The sequence below is a fragment of the Calonectris borealis genome, chromosome 3, assembly GCF_964195595.1.
Source record: "Calonectris borealis chromosome 3, bCalBor7.hap1.2, whole genome shotgun sequence".
Taxonomy (NCBI): domain Eukaryota; kingdom Metazoa; phylum Chordata; class Aves; order Procellariiformes; family Procellariidae; genus Calonectris; species Calonectris borealis.
In genome coordinates this window covers 96,961,285-96,982,724 of record NC_134314.1, presented here as the reverse complement: position 1 = coordinate 96,982,724, position 21,440 = coordinate 96,961,285, and the positions used below count along the sequence as shown (strand labels likewise).

At 46.4% G+C, this 21,440-nt stretch overlaps 1 protein-coding gene across 5 annotated transcripts in view; it reads left to right on the top strand.

The window, feature by feature from the left end:
* The first annotated feature begins 1,238 nt into the window (after positions 1-1,238).
* Positions 1,239-21,440, top strand: part of LOC142080805 (uncharacterized) — a 60,422-nt gene continuing 40,220 nt past the window's right edge. For 2 of the 5 annotated variants that reach the window (XM_075146837.1, XM_075146833.1), the window contains exons 1-2: positions 1,240-1,858; positions 20,749-20,824. In XM_075146837.1, coding sequence (XP_075002938.1) covers positions 1,754-1,858; positions 20,749-20,824 — 181 coding nt within the window. In that variant the 5' untranslated portion in view covers positions 1,240-1,753. Of the gene's footprint in view, positions 1,859-20,212; positions 20,282-20,748; positions 20,825-21,440 lie in introns of those variants that run through there. The other 3 variants (XM_075146835.1, XM_075146838.1, XM_075146836.1) reach the window with 3 other exon arrangements.

The window sequence follows — 21,440 nt, the reverse complement described above, 5'->3', positions numbered from 1 at the left end:
CAACGTATGGTTATTTAGAGTCATAAGATTGGATGGTGATTTAATTTGGTGTGAACTGAGGGAAAACCAGGTGAAAATAAGTCCACAGTGTGAATGCAGAACTCACAGAGCAAGTACGGTTTAATAGTTGGGATCGTTTCCTACCGCAGGCATCTTCTAAGAAGGCACTATCTGAAAAGCAGAAATGTTGTTTTCTGGCTCAGACTCTCTGCCTGTTGTACTCCTTCAAGAAAAATCCTTTGCTAACTGGAGCTGAACTGAGGCCCTTTCCCCTGCAGCGGAGATGTTCTCTTTCTTTTCCGCAGTCAGCATTTTATGAGTGCTCTTTCCTTATCTCGTTACAGGCATGCTGGCTGAGAATGGGGAACCGATACGTTAACCAGCCTGCGCTCCTCTGGAATTTGTACACAAGTGGAGACCTCCTCAGCGCTTCCCAACTTGCCCCCCGAGGGAGGTTGGGACAAAAGGCACCGCTGGCCCCAAGGGACTGCTAATGGGCAAAAGGGACCTTTCACCTAGACACGGGGAGTTTATCGCTGGCGTGGAGTTGGCAGTGGGTGAAAGCCCTTTGTTGTTACTCCTGGCAAACGCGTCGGTGGCTTCCTGTGGGCTCAAAGCGGCCGGGAGCCTATCAGCCAGCCCCCGATAGCCGTCCTGACTGTTTTGCCAGGGAGGTGCTGGCGGACGGGCCGTGGAGATGGAGCACCTTGCCCCTGCCTGAGGGCAGCTGGTGCCACAGGAGCCGGTGCCCTCCCGGCCCCGCGCTTGCATCTGCGGCGAGAAAGGCCGGTGGCGAGTTTCCCGGCTGCTGCAGGCCCTTTGCAGGCTCCCCGGGAGGCTCGAAATGGGACACACGGGTCCTCCCTGTGGGCCTGTGCTCTGAATCAGGGGCGGGACAGATAGGTCACGGCACCCTGCTACCCTCCTGGTGTGAGCAGGCTGCGAGCCAGTGCAGCAGGAGCAGTTATCAGTCTGATACGTCCTGAGCAGAGCCCGCCCAAGTCGGGGACCCGGAGAACGGGACCCGGGGAACGCCACCCGGGGAGGGCCGCCGGTGGCACCGCGGCGGGCCGGCTCCAGCCCCTCGGGCATCCTCTGGGCTGGAGGAGCGGGCACCAGCCGTCACGCCGGCGGGGCCCCTTTAAGCGGAGGCCCCGCCCCGTCCCGCCCCGTCCCGCCCCGGCCGGCCAATGGGCGCCGCGGCTGCGGCGCCGTTTGTTACAAGTTTCCCGTCGCGGGCAGGGGCGCGGGGCGGCCGCGGCGGTGTGGGAGCCCGGGGCTGCGGCGCCCGACGGCAGCGGGGCGCGATGCCCGCCTGGGGCCGCCGGCGTCGGGGCTGACGGGGGCAGGCGGGAGCGCTGCCATGAGCGGAGCCTGGGGCCTCGGCTAGGGAGCTCCGCCGTCCCCCAGTAAACACGCTGCGCCGAATGTCTCTTGTCCCTTGCAGCACGCTGCCAGCTGGTACCTCCTTCCTTTCTGAAGCGTAACCGGGGAGGGGGTGGAAAGCAAAGGAAGTTTGGTATTTATTTTTTTCTTTAGACTTTGGAAAGGGATTCCCTCTCCGTCCCCCCGCGGAGGGCTGTAGGACAGTGTGCGGTGGCGGAGGAGAGAGGGGCACAGCTGGAAGAGGGCTGTCCGGAGCCTTCCCCCCCCCCCCCGCGCCGTGTACCTGGGGGTGCTGGATGCAAGCTCTGCGGAGCTCCTCCAAGCGTAGCAGCAGCGGCTCGGCAGATGTAGATGCGTGCGTGAGTGTATGCTTAACCCTTTCTTGGCTCCTCGGATTTGTACCATGCTGAAGATCCTCACCAAAAAGCTCAGGAACCAGAGTTTGAATGAAATTCAACCTTTCCAGCTAAAGGTAAGAACAGCCGGTTTTGCCTCCGTTGTTTTTTGCACCCTTTGCGTAACTAATAACGGGGCCTTGAGAAGCTAGTAACTTGCAGTGTTTATTATGCTGGGCCAGTTTCCTCTCAGCCAGTGTTCTCAATAGGAACTGGCCTAGGCTGTATTCGTGTTACTAAAGTCTTGTTCCTTTGCTCTTAGAGTTACCCTACATAATTCAATAGGTAATACAGAAAGATGGAAAAAGGCAGATGTATCTGTCTGTTCTTTAGAAGTATTTACTTTTAAGGGGGTTCACATTTAGCTAGATAGGCATTTGCCTGTCTAGTTACCTTTGTATGTATGCAATCTCTGTATGCGTGCAATCTGTTGTCTCCCAGACCTCACCAGGCTAGAACCCCCCTGTGCTAGGTACTGTACAAACATGATTTGCCTAAAATGCCTTTCAGCTTGTTATTTGCATTTCTCTCCCTTCTGGTCCTGAAGGCTGGAATCTGAGCTGAAGTTTGCAGTCAGGCTCACTGCATTGACCCATGGCTTTCTGAACTCTGCTTACCTCCTTTCTTAGTGTTCAAAAGAAAAATGAGGCTCACAGGTTCAGGATAAGCCCTTCCTGCCAAATGCAAGGGGGAATTTTTGAGGCATATGCAATGGGATAAAAATGGAGTCATGATGAGTTACTTACAAAAAATTACCAGATTCTGATTTGGCAAAAGTGTTGTGAACCAAGCGATACCCCCTGAAATCAGCAGTTACTCTGGATTGGCATCAGTACTGCGGGAAGTGTAGCACCTGGCCCCAAATCAAAGAAGGGATCTGGGAAAAGTAGCAGCCCTCGTTGCCTGAGCTGGGGGCTGGGGATCCATATACCAGACTCTAGTGGAGTCTTTTGTATGTGTTACACAGAGGCGGATTGCCGTATGGCTGCACTTCTGCGCAGTCACTGGACACGCTGATGGCAACTTTGTTAGAAACAGTGCTGATGTTTCCTCAAAGTTTGCTCTGTCTGTGTACTTCTTCCTGTGGGGATTGCATATTCTGTGGTTCTTGGCGGAGGCAGGATTAGATTTTATTTTTGGAAATAAAATAAGGGCAATGCTTTAGGTTGTGGTGGACGGCTTCAGTACAGAATCTCTGCGGAGGCAGTGGGGGATTTCTTTTGAACACTCTGGTTTTGGGCCCTGTGGCTGTGATCGCCTCCTTTAGATTTGTTGTTTGTCTCTTGGAGCCTCAGGTTGTGAAACCGTGAGAATCTTTGGAAGGAGCTCTCAGGGGTATATACAGCCTTCAGGATGCTTGGAGGCATGCAGGAAAACCCACAGGAGTGGGTATCTGCAGCCATTTTGTTCATATTAGTGCCAAGGGTTTGTGCTGCAGACAGGTGGTCTGCATTTTTGCAGGCTCAATGGAGAAGAGAGACTTAAGCTTGCAGTGTTTCTTGCAAGGCTAATGCATAGACCATCAGAGGTAGCGTTGCAGCCTGCCGTGGGGGGTGGTACAATGACTGGTATACATGTGTATGGGCAGAAAGCCAGACTTTCAAACTCTGGGTTTATATATGTTTTGTAGGTCTTTGGGGACCATGTGCAGCTGCCTGGTCTTGGTTGAGCCTCATACCAGCATACTAATCGCTTAACAAAACCTGCAGTGCTCTGTCTTGGGTGTTGGGCCAGATCTCCTTGCAGGTGTGGATACGGGATAGGTGTCACAAGCAGTGAGCGGTGTGGGAGTTTTCTGTGGCTGCATTGTGCATGGACCCTGTGACGAGGCCCAGTGTCCTGTACCATCTCCCTCTACTGCCCTGAGGTGATGTGGGGCTGCCAGGCTGAACTCTGCTTACCTCCTTTCTTAGTGTTCAAAAGAAAAATGAGGCTCACAGGTTCAGGATAAGCCCTTCCTGCCAAATGCAAGGGGGAATTTTTGAGGCATATGCAATGGGATAAAAATGGAGTCATGATGAGTTACTTACAAAAAATTACCAGATCCTGATTTGGCAAAAGTGTTGTGAACCAAGCGATACCCCCTGAAATCAGCAGTTACTCTGGATTGGCATCAGTACTGCGGGAAGTGTAGCACCTGGCCCCAAATCAAAGAAGGGATGGACTTCTGGACTTCTGCCTTCTCAACTTCCTCACATTGGCCTGTGCCTGTGCAGGTCTGTACATATTCTGGCATGTGTGGTACGTGCATTATTTAAAAGGTCCAGTCAGCTGTCATTGAAACCTAGTGAAAAGTTAGTTATGTGTGAGCATAAAATCAGGTCTGTAGTAGTTTAAGTGGAGAATGAGCAACTGACTTGGATAGAATAAGAACTGATCTGCATCCACTACCCAAACCAAGAGCTTTCTGAGCTTTAAAAACAGTGTGCTTACCTGCTCTTCTTTATCACCCACTTGCTTTTGCACTTTATGACCTTTGTTGGAAGTTCCCAAATTCAAGGGAAAGCAAGCTGCTGTTGTGTTTCTGGCTTGCAACAGTCCTGCCATTAGGTAAAGTCCTGGGAGGCTGTCCTTGGGTAAATTGTCAACTCATTTTTGTAAGCTTTGGAGATTTGACCAACCTTGGATTGGCATCCAGGCTTTGGTAGTCTTTTCAGGATGAAATTTCTGCCCATTGCGAAGTTCTCATTTTGGTACCATGTGTGCCGTATTGGTTTAGTGTGGCTGTGATAGGTTCTCCTAGTGTTCCGCCACCTGGAGAAGCTGAGAGGCTGCCATTGCCTCCTGTAAGTGAAACGAGGAAATATGCAAGCTTTGGGTGTTGATGTGATGGACTTTTCTTTTTTTCCCTACTAAAGATGGTCTTCAGGCAGTTGACAGCTAAGGCTGCTCAGATGACTTTGACTCAAGAGGTCTGCTGGCTCATGCTGGGATTGCCGAGGAAGTTACTGTCTCTTTATTGCCCTTTCACCAGAAGTCACCGTAATGGGAAGGGAGGGATTGACTGACTGACATTTCACCTGCTGTTGGGTTAGCGTGCGCTGCCAGCAGTTTCTGGTAAAGGTGGCTGGGCTGTGAAGCGTGGTAGTTAGGGTTCAAATTTGAACCCTTAGCCTTGGAAGACTCGTCCTGCTGACCTTGCTATCTCCCCACTGGACGCTCATGTCCCTGTAGCGGGGGTGGCTCAGTGGCAGCGTGTCTGCTCCTGAGCTCTTGCGGTTCATAGTCCAGCCCACTGGCTTACAGTTCTTCAGCTGCTGCAGCTAAATCCAAGAAAGGATTGTGAATTCGAGCCTTGTGCCTCAGCCTGTTGTTCCACCTCTTGCTTCAGTGGTCTGGTGTTATTTGCTAGAGATTAGGCCAGATTCAGAAACCTCTGGTTTTTGGCTGGCTGTTAGAAATCAAGAGCCAAAAGCAGATCTGACTTTACAGGTTAGGCTCATCTCTGGTCTGTTCCAGAGCAGGCTTTCTGGGACAGGAGAGAAGAGTGAGAACAGGGGCTTGTCCCATACTGTAGTGGAATGCTTCAAATAAGGAAAGTGAGAGAGGCCTGTAACTCAAGGCCTGAATTTTTCATTGGTTATCCAGTATTACAGTCTAGTACAGTTTTTTTTTATTATTTTCTTTCATAGTTTTGGACTGGTAGCCCTGAGAAGCCCTTCCTGAATTATAAGTCAAATTTTTTAAGGAGCATTTAAAATGCATATCCTGGGGTTGCATGTGGGCTTATGTGATGGAGTACTGATATTGAGCCCTTAGAAGTACTCTCCAACCAACTCAGTGAGCTCTCTACAGATGAAACGTCTTGTTCATCCCTGCTACTTGGGGTAGGGGTTTCTCACACATGCATTTCTTCTAAATCCCTCTTCAACTCTTGTGCCCTTGCATATTTGTGTAGTGGCTAAAGTGTAGGTGTCTATTTTCTAAGCTTTGCTTGCAAGCAAGCTCCTTGGGGCAGGGAGCATCTGGTTGGAACAAGTCTGTGCATTGCCAGTCAAACTAAGCCCTTAATTAGTGGCCCTAGGTGTTATCAGAATGAAACAGTTGGGTTGTGGTGTGTTAAAAAAATTAACTGGCTGGAACATGTAGCTGAAGAAAACTGAGCACTTTAAGGGTGGCAATTCCATTCCAGCTTTGCTGTTGACACAACCAACAGCAATTGGAGGCAATGCAATTGATGTTCTAATCCACAGAAGTTGTTAAATTACTTACGTACTTGGCGTATTCCTTTTTGTCCTGGGCAGAGGTACTTAAGACATGTTTGTCATTTCCTTAATGTCGATCAATGAAATGAAGTCATATGTAAGTCTGTTCAGGTGACAGAGAACTGCATTTCTCTGCTATGTAATTTTAGCCTTACGCTTGCTTACAAGGGAACTGTGGACTAGGCACTAACAAAGCAACCGTGTCAGCTCTCTTCACGTACCCTTACAGCTTGTATGTGTGCATACACAGTGCTGGGGACCAGTAAGTCATGTCAGTTATTTTCTGCTGGCATCTGCATCTGGAATCAGCTATGAGACTCCAGTCTGGCTGGCCAGCCCTGATGAATGACTGGGAATCGTTCTGATCCTTCCTATATGAAATGGGTTCAGTTGGCTGTGCAAAGCGAACCTCAGGCTTGCAGACAGTGATTTCTGAATCACTTTCCTGGTGGTAGCTGATTATTCTGCAGAGGCAGGAGTGTGTTATTTAAACTTTTTCTCCTCAGACCGAAAAAGAGTGAAGTAGCATCGTTATTATTGATGCACAGTGGGTGAGCTTTCGAAGATCTGTGTAAGGGCTCATGCTTTGTATGAATGAGGACAGATTAATTTCCTTCTTTCTTTGGGTTGACTGCTTGTCACATGCTCAGCCAGCCACTGGTCTTCAGGCTGAAGACAGCTTGGCACAGTGAAAACTTAGCTTCGTCTGTCTCCTGTTGTGTTTGAAGGATTTCTCTCCTTCATGGGTTTTTCAGCACATCCCAAACAGGTTAATTCCTCTAGAGCTGGAGGATTCTGTTTTACATTGAAGCTTTGCTTTTCCTACTACTAACACCTGGTAAGGTTAGATGCTTCTGGTTTGTCTTAATCTCACTCAGGAGGGGGACAAGCCCTTGCATGAATGTGAGTGTGTAAGTACAATTTTGGCTATTGGAGTATCTATGAATATGCCTAAAGTTAGGTTTGTGATAATTTGGAGTAAAATTATGTTAGTGAGTTAGAAATGCTGTAATAGATACTTAGCCAAGGCAAAGAATAGAACAAGCAATCGCAGCCACTCAAACCTTAAGTTTTTGAGACTTCTGCCTGAGGCATTGTGAAATAATAGGTTTGCAATTCTTTCTACTTGGCTTCTAAGGTCTGAATCTTCAAGGGTTGTCATCTTTCCTGTGCAGAGGTCCAGCACCAATAATCTCCTGTAATGACTTAATTTCACAGAGTGGGTCTTCAGACAAATTGCAGATATTGCAAATACAGCATAATGGGAAGTTCATTGACATTGGGATAGTTCAGTGAGACATCCTGTTCAGCTGGCCTTGTTTATGCCTGATATGAAAATATGGGCTAGATTAAAAAAAAAATAAAAATCCACCCCCCAGTGTCACGAAGAAATCTCATTACTTTTCCTTGTATTTCCCAATTCTTGATTTTTATTTGAATGAAAATTTGAATTCTAAAAATGTATTTAAATTTTTCATTTCAGTGAAAACAGATCAATCCATTTTGCTTTGCTGGACAGTGCAGTTCTACTTCATTTCTTGCTGTCATGCAAGCAAGTCTTACAGCTCCTGAATTTATGTTGCACTGTTTGGGATGCTAAAAGTTTTCCTGAGCAGGAAAATAGCTTATATTTGAAGTGAAAATAGAAAGCAGACCTAGGTCATCATTTGTTTTAATTATGGCTCTTGCAAAACAGTGGGTTCACCTTTTTTTAAAGTAAAAAGCAACGCGTGCATCCACTTAGGACATCTCTGTGGAGCAGTGGGTGGGCAGGGCACACTCTGCCGTGGCGTGCCAGTCTGGCCAGCTTCTCTGGCTGTTCCTGGAGCATGCCTGGGATCATAGAAGTGCTGTTGGGATGAACCAAAGGCTGCATTCCCTTTTCAGTAGGAAATACACTCCTACCTGCACTGTAGGCAGCACCAACCCCTCCTAGCCCCACATATTTATCTGCAGCCCCTGCTTTCCTGTTCAGTGAGATTTGGGTTGCTGGGTGACCCAGTTCTTCCTAGCAACCAGCATCACAGGTATGTGTGCACTCAGGGCTATTTTCTGCAGCAGTAACTGTTGTATGTGGCCGTGGGCAGAGCCTGTTTGTCCTTTTGCCACCGTTGACCAGCAGAGTCAGCCAGCTAAGCTGGTTTTGAACAGGCACCAGCACCACCCACAACCACACAGCACGAACACCCAGGCAAGGATTTAGAGAAAAGCCAATTAGTTGTGACCTTTATCTGCACAGAAAGCATTCCCTGTGCAGTACGAACTCTGCTGTGACCCAGGCCTAAGAGTTGATGTAAAGGACATATGGCCCAACGTGACCTATGCAGAGCTGTCTCCATGCCAATCTGGGCACAGGCCTGCCCAGGCTGTGGGGACACAGCACACAGGTGAAGCACAGTTCAAAGAAGTCTGGTTTCTTCTGCTTGGGGGTGGACAGCTCAGGGTGCCTCTGGGCATTTCTCCCCTCTCTTGCTATGTTGTTCTTGCTTTTCAGACCCATTATAACCTCCTCCCTGCCATGGTTCTGTTTGGACATTGACCTGGCCTCCATGTGTACCTCAGTATATACATTAGAAGGAATTGTTCAGTTGTTGTAGGACAGGCATTTTGAGGCTGGGGCATCTCGGGAGCTGGCTGAGGCAGAGAGAGTGGATCTTATATAGTGAGTAGTCTCTCCTCCTTCTCTGTAATTACTGCAGCACACCAAGCGCTTGGCCCGGTGGACTTCCACTGTTCTCTCTGAGACAGCCCTAGGAGCATGGGAATGCTGCAACAGAGTACCCTTGTGTGGGTACATCATGTGAAGAGCTCACGTGGTTGCCTTTCTAGTCCAGTCTTGATAGCTTCATGGAGGGTGAAATGCTGTGGACACTTATGGATATATCCGGTGGACCTGGATATAAGAAAGTATCTTGCTTGGAAGATTTGCACCAAAGCTGCCACATATAGCTGCATGTGCAATAATCCAAATCCTGGATCTGGGGTGTTGTTCTGGGTTAGTTGTTCTGGGTTAGCAATGTCATTTGGGGGTCGCAGAATGTCATTTGGGGGTGGCAGGGGCTAAAAGCCCAAAGAAGGTTCTGAGAGTGACGATCAGCTTTGGAAGTAGCTACTGTGGACCGGTCTTTGTTTCAAGCCCTCTCCTCCCCCAGCACTCTTAGCCAGCCTGCCCACCATCCAGGCTAACTGTAGAAATAAAATCCTGCTGCAGAGTCCCTTCAGCTTGCTAAGGCTTGCGCTGTGGTGCTGGGAATGGAGACTGATGCCTGTGCCCCACTGGCATGCACCTTCTAAACGACTGTGTCAGCGAGGAGATGTGGTGAAACCTGTCCCTCGGGCTTGGTAGTATGTGAGGCTATGGATTGCCATCCTCAAATGAGCTACCATCGTGTGGGACTGGCATGACTGGGTTGGTTGGCTGTTGTACCCAGCAAACACACCTGAGAAAAGCCCTTTACAGCTTTGCCTGGGATCACCTCCCAACCCTTGTTCCAGCATCAGCCTGTATGAGAAGACATAAGAGTTCAGGGGTGGAAACACCTTCAGAGGAAAAGAGGAAACCAGTGCCTGACCCCAGGTGGCCTGAGGAGGCTTTTATTAGTCTTGACTCCCATTTCAGGGATGGGTTGAACTGAGGTTTGTTGCCTGACTGCAAGGTAGATGGTCCTTATCTGAATTTAGGTTTATGAAAGGACAGGAGATGTCTGGATAAAGTACTCCCAAATACCTCAATATTCATTAATGTCCACAATGAGAGTAGATGGACCTTGGTTTCTGACATTTCTAGGGAACAAACTATTGATTGGCCTTGAGTAGCTGATTAATTGATTTGACTGGGCTGCAAACCTGGTTTAGAGCCGCTGATTTCAAGGAGATCACAGACTTCTAGTTGCTGATGGCATAAAGATCCTATCCCCTCACATTCATTTTGTTCAGAAATCTGTTTCACCTTACTCCTTCCTAATGGGGTCACATTGTTTCCATGATGCAGGCTATTTTTTATTTAGCTGATGCCCTTACTTCTTGGCATCAGAGGCCACAATCTGCCAAGCTCTATATGGGCATAAGATGAGAAGAAAATTTCCTTTGGTTGAATGGGGAATTTCCCATCTTGAGGAGAGGTGACAGACAGGCAGCTAGATCCTCCAGTTTGCTGAGAGTGTGTCTGGATGTAAGCTGGGAAAATATAAAATAATCCTTCCATATCCTGTCACCCAGTTATTACACACAAAGCCAAGTGGTTGTTCCAGACAGTTGTGTGCAGCCAGACTGTTTTTGTGTGTGGGTTTCTGTTTTCTTTTTCCTTTATTCCTAGGAGTTGGTTATTCCAAAGAAATAAAAGTTCTTTGGCCAAAGGCTAATTAACAGGAGAGAACAGTGGTATTTGGTGTGGAGCATATGAAGTGACATAATTTAGAGGCTTAAAAAATCAGCAGCTTCCATGTATATATTTTTGTTCATAGAAAACCCTTTATTCTGGCTTGCGTAGAACAAGCCATTCTTGGGAAACCCCTCAGTGGTATTTTGCAGAGGGCTGCAGTGCAATGCAACTTTTCCCATGTCTTTCACCTGAAATGCTATGTGGGGTCCTGATTTAGTATGTGGTGCTTGGACACGGTGTCAGTAGCTATCTGTGGTGAGATGAGTTGGATCTGCAAGAACACTGTTGGGTTTTGTTCTGTGCATTCCCAATGCGTTGTGATATTGCAAGTAAATGCATGTGCTGTGTGGCCTGCTTCCATGAATGGGGCTCCAGAGCACCCATCCTGTTTTAGACCTACAGTCTGTTTCCCCCGGTATCCTATCGCCTGCAGGTGCCAGAGGTGGGCACCTAGGGAAGACTGTAAGAACAGCACATACTTTGGTCTCAGGGACTTTTTGAGACAGAACTGCTGTCTGTGCATTAGTAGCCCAGTGGACTTCTTTTACCTAAACCTGTCCAGTTCCCCCCACCAAATCTTTGCATCCAGAACATCCGGTGGCAAAAAGCTTCACACCTTAACTACATGTTGCTGAAGGATCACCTGTTGTTTGTTTAGAACCTGCCTCTTACTAATTTAATTTTGTGCTTTCTGGCTCGTATATTGGAAGAGAGAGTAAACATTCAAATTCTGTCTTTGTCCACTCAATCTCTAGCCCATCCCTCCATGTGCAGGGTGAAGAGACCACCCCTTTGGCCAGGTTCTCCCAACTAGGAACCACTTGGAATTACACAGTGCCTACCAGAAAAGGATCTGGTGCAGTGAGAGCCATTGCAAGTTTTTACATGGTCCTAACTCTTACTTTAAAGATGCCTGACCAGATGGATCAAAGATCTAGTCTTGAAGGATTATCTGTATTACTGGCTTGCTCCATGATAAAAGGCAAGTAGTTTAGCGTAAATCCACAGAGATGAAACAGCTCGCGTCCGCTTGCACTCAGGAGGGTTAATGTGGGATTTTTAAAGGAGGAGAAGCCTGAAATGTCTCATGTGCTCCAAATGCATTTTCCAGCCTGACTGTGAGGCATTGTTCCTTGTGTTTGCAATTCTGGCTAATGTAGTTCTTTATGGCTGAGCAGAGGTGAGTGTTGAGTGAGGTCTCCCAACACGGGCAGCTTCTCCTCAGCTAATGAAATATCTCAGGGCAATGGCAGTTGCCCTCTCTGGGTCTTTTGAGGAAGGAATGGAAAAGCTGTTACCAGATGTGGTGTTTATGCCAGCTGCTGTCAGCTGTACTCCCCTGGTAGAGGGGACCCATGCAATACTGGGGAGTTGCTATAAACTGTCAGAGAAGCTGGCCTGTGCAAAGGGACCTCTTCTCATCACAGAAATGTAATAACAGAGCTAGGCCAGTGGGGATGGGGTGTGAGTTGGGAGTAGTGTATTTAAGTCCACATGGCCTAGGCAGGAATGGTTGGCAGTGGTGTGAGCAGCCATCTCCCGCTCTCCCCTCTCTCAGTACATGCATTACAGATAAGATCAGCTATGCTATAGGTGTCCCTCCAGTTCTAGGTGTCCCTTGTACTGTCTTCGCCTTATGTCTGAGAGAGTTGTCAGCCTGTGATAAATAGTGCTGCTTTTAATCTGACTGTGTTTGGAGCTGGGGTTCAGCAGCGAATGGGCTGTAAATTATAAATGGAACTAAGTCACTGTATCTTAACACAGTGTGGGTGAGGCCCTGTAATGAAGGTCTTTAGTCCTTCAGGCTCCTTCTCGTCTTTCTGGACTGCTGTGCTTTGTGGTGTCAACACTGCTGAATAACACTGCAGGGTGTGAGCCAGGGGAATGCCAGGGCTCCACGCTGTGAGCTGTCAGAGGAGTTGAACTCCTTTGCAAAGGGATCTCTTTGCAGCACAACCATTTTGTAGGTTGCGGCTTCTTTCTGATGTTGATGTTTCCCTACACTTCACCACTGATTTCTTTGCTAATTCGCTTTTAATCTATGTATGTAAAATGCTATCTCCCCGCATAGGATGAGGAAGTTAACAGGTGAATGCTAGTCTTCCAAGAGAACCCTTGAAACTTGGATATGAATTAGCCATAACTCTATCACATCAGCAAAGCCATCAGTAGAGTTAACAGAGCTGGCAAGAAAGTTGCTGTGTGGCTCCATCACATGCAGGTGACTGCTGGCTGAGGCCAGGCTGTGGTGGGTATTTGTACTGAGCAGAAAGTGAGTGGTGAGAGGAGGGTAGGAGATTTGCTGGAGGCTTACTGGGGAGTGGCACATCTGGAAACTTCACTTGCAGGTAGAAGTGGAGTTGGAGGAGTGTATGGTTTCTGTCACTATAGTAAGAGCTATAAACCTTAACCAGACTCTTAAGCTAACAACATAGGGATAGCTTGAGAATTTTTTAAAAATTCTTGCTACCAGAAAGGATGATACATGTCACAGCATGGAGCTGCAGCATTCCCCTCACTTCTGTACTGCAGAAGCAATCTTATTTTGTAAAACATAGTGGTCTGGCAGGGCAAGGAGGAAATCAGAGGATTAAAGGCTCTACTTCAGTGGTAACACCTTTGTCACCAGACCCTATCCACCTGCTGAGTGAGGGCTGTAGTGACTTTGTTCTGTCTGTAATTTCTAACATCATAACCTGTTAAATCATGGCCCCAAACACAACTGCAGCGATGTTTATAAAAAGAGTTTCTGGTTCTCGTAGTGGCTTTGAGGGTAAATAAACTGACTGGCATTCTCTCAGATTTGGAGTATTTTGGGTGCTAAGGACCAGAGTCTGGGTGTTTTCTGCCTAGGACGCTTTTAAAAGTCTCCTTTTTTAGTTGGTAGTATTCTTTTTGCATCGTCTGTCACACAAGTTTGATGGCTGGTGGGAGGAGTGTGTGCATATATGTGGGTGCCTATACCATTGGTCTCTGGGTAGAACGGAGTCTCTTCTAGTGTCTTTGAAAGTATTGCCTTTTGGAGGTTTATCTTGGGTGGAATTTAAAAGGATGATCTTGGTTTTGCTCTTCTAACAATATTTGCCCAGAGCTTTTGAGAACAGACTCATGGTGGATAGGAGTCAATGGAAAAGGGTATTGCTGTGGCTCACCTGATACCTGTGTATAAGACCTGGTCCCTAGCTGATGTAGAACAGTGGAGCTCAATTGTGGGCATCAGCTGTATTCAGTTCCCTGTGGTCAGAGAACATTAGATATCTGCTGTTTCTGGTGATGGAGTCCATGTGTTCATGCTTTCTTTACTGAAAGAGTGGTCAGGCCTTGGAACAGGCTGCCCAGGGAAGTGGTAGAGTCACCATCTCTGGAGGTATTTAAAAGACGTGTAGATGAGGCCCTTAGGGACATGGTGTAGTGGGCATGGTGGTGTTGGGTTGACGGTTGGACATGATGATCTTAGCGGTCTTTTCCAACCTGTATGATTCTCTGATTCTATGATTCTATGCACCGTAGGCTCATTGGTGCTGTATACCATACTTCTCTGGAGCAGTGGTGAAGCATTGGGACTTGCTGGTTTTTTATTTTGCAAAAGCCCCTGGTGTTTTTATGTTTAGCCTTCCCCTGCACAATCATCTCAGCCTAGTCCTGGCAAGAGCAGGGGGAGACTTAGAAAAGGAGGTTTGATACAGACTGACTGCTGCAAGAGAACTGATGTGGGGCAGATGAGAGTGTGCAGAATCCAGCTATGCTCTGTGGGTTTGGAATGAACCATATTTATTTTACCAATCTCTGTGCACCTTGCCAGTGCTGAACCCAGCCCTGCTGCACTTGTCTCTGCATAGTCCTCTGATTCACTCCACTTGTAAATGAGGATCTCCAAGCGTAGGGCAGTGCCTTGTCATCTCTGTAGTTCTAGTAAGGTTTGGCCACAGCTGTAACTTCTTTCCAGGAGCTGTAGAGAGCAGATAAAGATAATCTTGCCATGCAAACAGTATGTTCAAAACACACGTATTAATTTGTTCATGGAATTACAGAAGGATGAGGGAGAGGATTTAAAACAATAAAAGGACCACACATGCGCCTCCCTGCGACCACCCACCGCTCATGTTCTTGCTGTTCTGTGCAAGCCTAGTGTTTTCCTCTCTTAAGATCTAGGTAACCCAACTTAAGTCCGCACTTGTGGAAATCAAGTTCAGTTCCTCAGAACAGAAGCTCAGTTTCCATGTTCTCTGGTTAATGACTCCCACCACTTGCACCCTCGGAGTTGCCAGTCACCATGTTTGCCTGTGTCTGTGTAAGGTAAGCATTCAACAAAATGACATCTGTATTGTTAAACATTGTGGACTTGGCTACCTAGAGTGACTCTCTGCCTCCCTCAAATCTGTGAAACCACCGATGGTTAACTAGATTCTAGACCCATTCAGAAGATGATCTGTCTGACTAAATGTGCAGCATTCCTACAAAAAATAGGAATCTTGCTGTCTTCGGCATGGGGCAGGCCTGGAAAACAAGGGCCTTGAGGAGTGCTGAGTCCCACTGGCCCATCACTGCTTTCACTGACTCAGCCAGACAGCTGATCTGTCAAGAGGACAATGTTCAAGGGTTATGAACCCTGGGTTTGAATTGTAGCAATTTGCAAGGAAACAGGGAAAGGAGTTTGGAGGCAGAGCAATTATGAAAATTAAAAAGGCAAATAATAATAATAATGGAAAAAAAGACTTTAGAAAGTGTTTCCAAACTAGGACTGTTCTGGCTGGAAGTTTAGCTGTTGAAGGACCCCAGCTGTAAAACCCCGATCTAGTGTAGGCAGTCATATCTCACTTCTGGATGTTTGAAGACTGAACTGAACCTTTCCTCTAATCTTTAACTCTGATGCTTTTCTTGAGGAGAGAGCAAGCATTACAGCCTGTTTTAGTAGCATACGTTGTCCCTGTAATGCTGAATATCTCTAAAATAAAATTTAAAGGAGAACTTGGGAGAGGAGTTAAATGTTAATTTGAAAGTCTGTTTGACTCACTCCTTCCTTCTTTCTCATGTTGTTCCATGGCTCAAAGCTGCCTTTCAGTGTCTCATAATCTCCCTTGTTTTCCCACTTTCTCTAATTCAGAGTTTCTTATAATTGGGAGGATGGCTTCTCCCTCATTCAAGATCAGGCAGTGTCCCATGACAACTGCAGCAATTGTTGACCTGGAAAAATAACAGTGGGGAAATTTAGTAAAATGTTTTTACTAAAGCCAAGCAGTTGGGAAGGAGAAGAGCCAGCAGCAGGGCCCTGTGCTGGAGGATGCCCATGTCGCTAGCAGTTGCTCTGTAGGCAGTGTGGCAGGGAGAAGGTGAGTGAGTACTGGCTTCATTTCTTTGGTCTGAAGAAATGGAAATCGGTTCCCCATAGCAGAGATATCAATAGTCATTAGTAAGTTCATCATCCCTTTCTGCTTTTGTGCCAGGAAGCAGTGAGTGAGACCAACGCAGCAAAGTCTCTTTCCAGGGCTCGTGGAAGGGGCTTTACAGGAGTGCCAGGGCTCAAGTGAATGAACCTGTGTCACAAACAGTCTTACATGTGGCAGCACAGGCAGCATTGGCCTCTGCTGGGGCAGCCACCTCCCTGGAGGTAAACTCCCTCCCTCCCAGAGGAAGATTGGGAATGATGCCCTCCAACCTGTGTGCATTCTTCATTCAAGCTGGGAACGAGAGGTTGCCTGTGGCCAGTTGTATCTTTGTCTTATGTACTCCGCACGCACACACCCTTCACTGCACAAAACCACCTCGTTGGTGTTTTAGCTTTTTAGGACAATACAGCCATTAAGTGAAGTCTGTTGGAAGAGATTTGTTCTGCCTTAGAAGTGAGATTCCCTTCTCTCTTGTAAGCTCCCAGATGATCCTTAATGTAATTACTTTTGATTATATGATAGCAGGTTAATTTCTTGTCTGTAAGCAAAGACGAAGAGGAACTTTGCTTTAACAGGGTGGGGTTTTTTAATTGTCTGATGTATTTCAGGGCTTTAGACTCTAAGGGTGACTGGACCTTTTAGGACCTGGGCAATTATGGCTGCAGCTAGTTGTCATTACTCAGTTGACAAGCAGCAGTGTGAAGAGAAAGACAGAAGTTTTTTCTATCTCTAGCTTTTTCTTATATCTGCTAGTTTGTCTTTCATGTTAAATCTCCCTCAAAGTTATAAGCTTTACATTCAGTTCTCCTTAAATCCCATCTGATTATTCTACACAAACCCATCTTTCCTTACTGGAGATTGATGCAAAATCAAGCGCATGGGGAGGTTTGTCCATGTTCCTATCTGGCATGGTGGGAGTCCTTAGCCTGACAGAAGGCATATCTGGTGCTGGAGCTGAAGGTCCCAGGTGTAAGACTGAGATCCTCATCAACGGGAGGCTGCTGTCTTTGACCTTCAGATCTGATGCATTTCCTGAAGAAAGACTGGAGGTTGGATGGGCACCCATCCTTTGTTTTCTGGCTTGTTTTGTGCCATGGCTTGTAAACATTCACACATCTATGTGAATTGGAGATTTTCTTCTCTTTAATTTTGCACATTAGGGTACAGAGTGTACAGGGCACAGTCCTGGACAACCTGTTCTAGTTGACTCAGCTTGAGCAGGGGCTCGGACTAGATGATACCAAGAGGTCTCTTCCAATCTAAACAGTTCTGTGATTTGTATACTGTGAAGTGAAGTGGGATCTTTGACATGGAGGTTGAGTTTTCTCACAATTCTGAGTTTGTGAGGCAAACAAGGCTGTGTTGCCTTGGACAAAAGTAAATCTGTAGCTAATGTAAGACAGGGACTGTGCAAGGGAGGCTGGAGGCCTGAACACAATACCGCTGTGTTTAGTGGAATGCTTTTGAAGAGAGGACAGTGTTACTGTTAAAGCCTGGGAAGAGTCAAGGGAGAAAGCATTTATCTCCAACTAGTCAGGGCATTAGTCTTTGATTCTCTGTATCTTTATAGTTTCTGGAAATTCTTGTTATCCATACAGACAGTCCTTCTTTCGAACTTCCATTAATCTTTGCCTGTGTGGTGTATTATGGCAAGGAGTTTCATGTGTAAAATTTGAACTCTGCAGGATTAGTCTGCTATGTTAGTCTGCTATGAATGATGGTTCTCTGTTAGGGAATATGGGACCTAGGTTCTCATACGTAGGAGCTTGGGAGACTTCAGTTCCCACAACCAGGATATAATTTGTGGAAGGATTTACTAATAAAAAGAGAATGTAACAATACTAAAATAGTAGACCTTGCTAAATGACAAATCGGGGGAAAATGATGATGTCTCTGAAAGATGTGAAGATCAAGCAGGAGAGTATTTGCATGTATGTAACCCACACAAAATCAAAGATGAGAGCCTTCTGAAAGACAATGCAGGTCATGGGACATCAGAGGCAATGTGACTTCTGAGTCGTATCATCTGTTTATTTCATTCATGCATAAAAAGCACAATTGGTGGATTTTAAGGCTTTTTTATGGTTAGTTCGTGATGTATATTATGAAAATATTCTAATTTCTGAGGGTATTGTCTAGAACAAGGGTATAATAAACCAGTGGGAGTAATGGGAGAAACCAAGTCTGAATGTTGGGAGAAGTGCGCTACTGGTATGTTCTTCTTCCAAAAGTAAAGATGGGTGTCAGGAAGAGTGGCTCAACAGGTGTCTTTAATTGCCTTGTTTCTGAAAAGCACTTGATATGTTGCTCATAAAAATTGTAGTTGGCTCTAGAAGAGTGATGCTTACTTTTCCATGGCTAGCATCAGGAGGGTGATTAGCAAGACTGTGAGAGCCCCTCTTTTTCCATGAAGCCTTTGGTATTGTCCTACCACTTCCATTTCTTTGGGATATACCGTGGGACCAAATCCACAGACTCAGTATCTTCTTGTTTGAAAGAGGTTTCTCTTCTCTGGCAGGTGTTCTGAATAAAGCCTCTAGAGAAGTGTTCAAGGTAACTCAGAGGGGATTAGTCTTGGGCTGCCTGTGGGACTAGGGAGGACTTAGTGGAGGTGAGTTATCCATATGAGCCAAGAGGCTAGCAAAATTGTACTTGTATGGGGAGGAGTGAATATTCTGGAAGCCCAGGACCAGTAGACACAAAGACCTTCAAAATGTCAATCATTGACTCAAATCCGACTCCTATTTTAATCATCTCAAGCCTGTGACATTGTGCAGTAGCTCTTTGACCTGCATGTGCTAGGTGTCATTGCCTCTTTTTTGGAAGCTGCGCCATGCCGTGTATTGACATTTACACAGTACAAAAACTGGAGCTGATAGGTTTCCCACACAGAGCCGTCAAACCTCATTGAAAACCCTGCCACATCCAAATGAAGGGTTTTTGTGTGGGAATGAGCCACAAGCTAAGGTTGGTACCTCTCGAGTTAGTTAGAATTGGAGCCTTAGCTTTTGTAACGAAGACAGGACCACTGTCTGTACAGCAGCTAGCACAATGGCACCTCAGTGTCAGCTGCCCCCTCTGTGAACTACCATGGCACAAACAAGGTATTATACCTGTTCTGGGGACAACTAGAAGTCTGTTAATTTGGCAGTGTTCCTCAGTGCCAGCTGCCTTTATTAAATGACTCATGTGTGTGAATACGTACAAGCAAATTGTAGTTGTGGTGGAAAAACAACCCCCTGCATTTATTTCAAGGATATCAGAAATGGGGATAAATCTGTGCCACTTTCCCCATTCATCATTTGACAGTTGGGAAAGTAATTTAAGGACTAGTAAGGAAGGAAAATATTTTCTGATTTCTTAAAGAGCAATGTAAATATAGAAGGGCAAAAGGTAGCTTTAAAAAAGGTAGCTTTAAAAAACAGAAAAAAGGTGGCAACAGGCTTTTGGGGGTAAAAAAACCAACCTGAAACACAGTCCTGGAGGATGGTCACAAAATAGGTGGGTTGACTTAATAGCTCTCGAAGTCAGAATTTCTCCGCTATTCCTGTTATTTCTCTGCATCAGCTGTATGTGTCTTCCATAGGCACCTAGTTAAGGGCAGTTGCCCTTTTGGGTCTCTGGGAGGCTGAAACACTCCAAGGATGTTTCCCTAGGAACAGTGGTGGAGCTGAAATGGGTCCAAATCAGTGTAATGGTTGGATGGTGCCTCACCTTCTATAAAAGTTAAGCACAGCACATCAGACACTTTTAAAAAGGAAACACAGCATGTAACCTTTTGAAACCTATTGCCATGGGATACTGTTGTGGGCAGGTAACTTGTGAGACTCAGCTAAGAATGATGAGAATGCTTGTTGTTATTCTGGGTAAAAAGGTGTAAGGAATAATAAAGCTCATCTTGCAGTGATCATGTTATTCCAGAACGGTCTCTTGTAAAGGTTTCTTTTGAAGTATTACATTTTCCTTTGACTCATTTGGTTTTAGCCATTGCCAGAGACACATACTGAGCTGCATAGCTCAGAGGTTTAATCAAATAACTTCCAGGTACGCTCTATGCAGCAGAACAAAAGTCACTTTAGGAACAAGGTAGGTAGGATTTCCTCTAAGTAGGAAACTCAGCAGCAGTGGGATCTATCTGACCTACAAAAACTTGGTTTCAGTTGTCTCAACCCTTCTCAATAGGCAACTGCCAAGTTTGTTCAGTGTTAGAACATGCTTTGAGTAAGTGAATATTTGAGTATACAGCAAGTGGTTTGGTCAAGTCCATTGGCTGACCTAGAGCAGATGTTCCTGAAAATTCCTGATAGACAAAATATGTGAATTGTCATTACTCTTGGAGCATTTAAGGGTGTTCAATGGTACTGTGTAAGACTCTATGCTGGCGGGGACAGCATAATGTTATTGTTTGCATTTCTGTGAAATCCTGTTTCTTTTATTTCTATTATATTCTTCATAGTTGTCCTATAGGACAAGATGAGTCTGTTCTTTGGTGGGTTATCTGTGTGTGCCTTCAAGGGGGAAGTGTGGGTACATACATAGGACGGCTAAAGTTAACATGCCACTTCCATTTGTGGGTGCCTTGCAAGATGATAGTGCTGTTGACAGGATGTGTCTTTATTTCGGTGGTGGGTTTTGGAGATTCAGTTGTCCACGTGGTGTGGATGTGGTAGGCCATGATGGTTATAAGCTGCGTGTCTGGGCAGCTAAGGGCAGGGTATGTTCGTTGTGCTTGGGAAAGAGTTGGTGGCGCAGTAAGGTGGAAATAGCGGTCGGCTGTGTGTTTTGTGTTGTTGCAAGTAAGAGGATACGATGGGAGTTTGAGGTTGGGAGATGAGGATGTGTATACAGGGAGGTGCTACGGCCGGGTGTGTGCGGTTAGTCAGGGTGGACGCCTGCAGGATATGAGAGGGGGAGGGTGGGGGAAGTGGCTTGGGCAGCAGCAGGGCAATGTTCAGTGTTCACGATGAAGCCTTTTCTTTCTTCTTGCCCCCTAGATCTCCTACCCCCCAAGTGATGAGGACAGCGACGACTCTGAGGGAGAGAACCAGGAACTTGCTCAGATCGACAGAGGTAAAGGGACAAGATAGGAGGGTCCTGGGATGCTACAGCTGAAGTCCATTTTGCTTTTCACTTGTGTTCTTGGAAGTGCCTCCTTCTCTGTCCCCAACGTACCACAACCAGATGCATTAAGTCAGTCACCTTGAAGTCTTTGGGACCTCACAGGGAGAAGCTGCTGTTATCAGATGCTGCAGTCGCACTTTTCTTACCAGAGATAGGCATCGTTAACCATGTGTTAAGGCCCCAGTGCTGCAGACGTGGGGAGAGAAGGTCTACAATTGGGCCAGCAACAAAGCTGGGACTAAAAATTTATCTTCTATTCCATGCTTGTGCACCTGCATCATCATTGTTCTAGGTTTCCTCTTCCTTGTCATTTCCAGTTTTGACCTTCCCTTTCCTCATTCCCCTGGACTCCCTTGTCTGAGGAGCTCGCTCCCTTCCTCCTGTATACTGTTGGTATTGGGCAGCCCTATTCTTGAATCTAGCTGAGGATCTTTCATAGAGGAGATCTGCTATTGTTTTTGGACCTGGTATGAAGTGGCTTAGAGCTGCAGGTGAAATCTGTAGTAAATGTATCTCTTCACCTATGCTAAGTCTCTGCCATTTGTGTATGTTTTATTGTAATTTA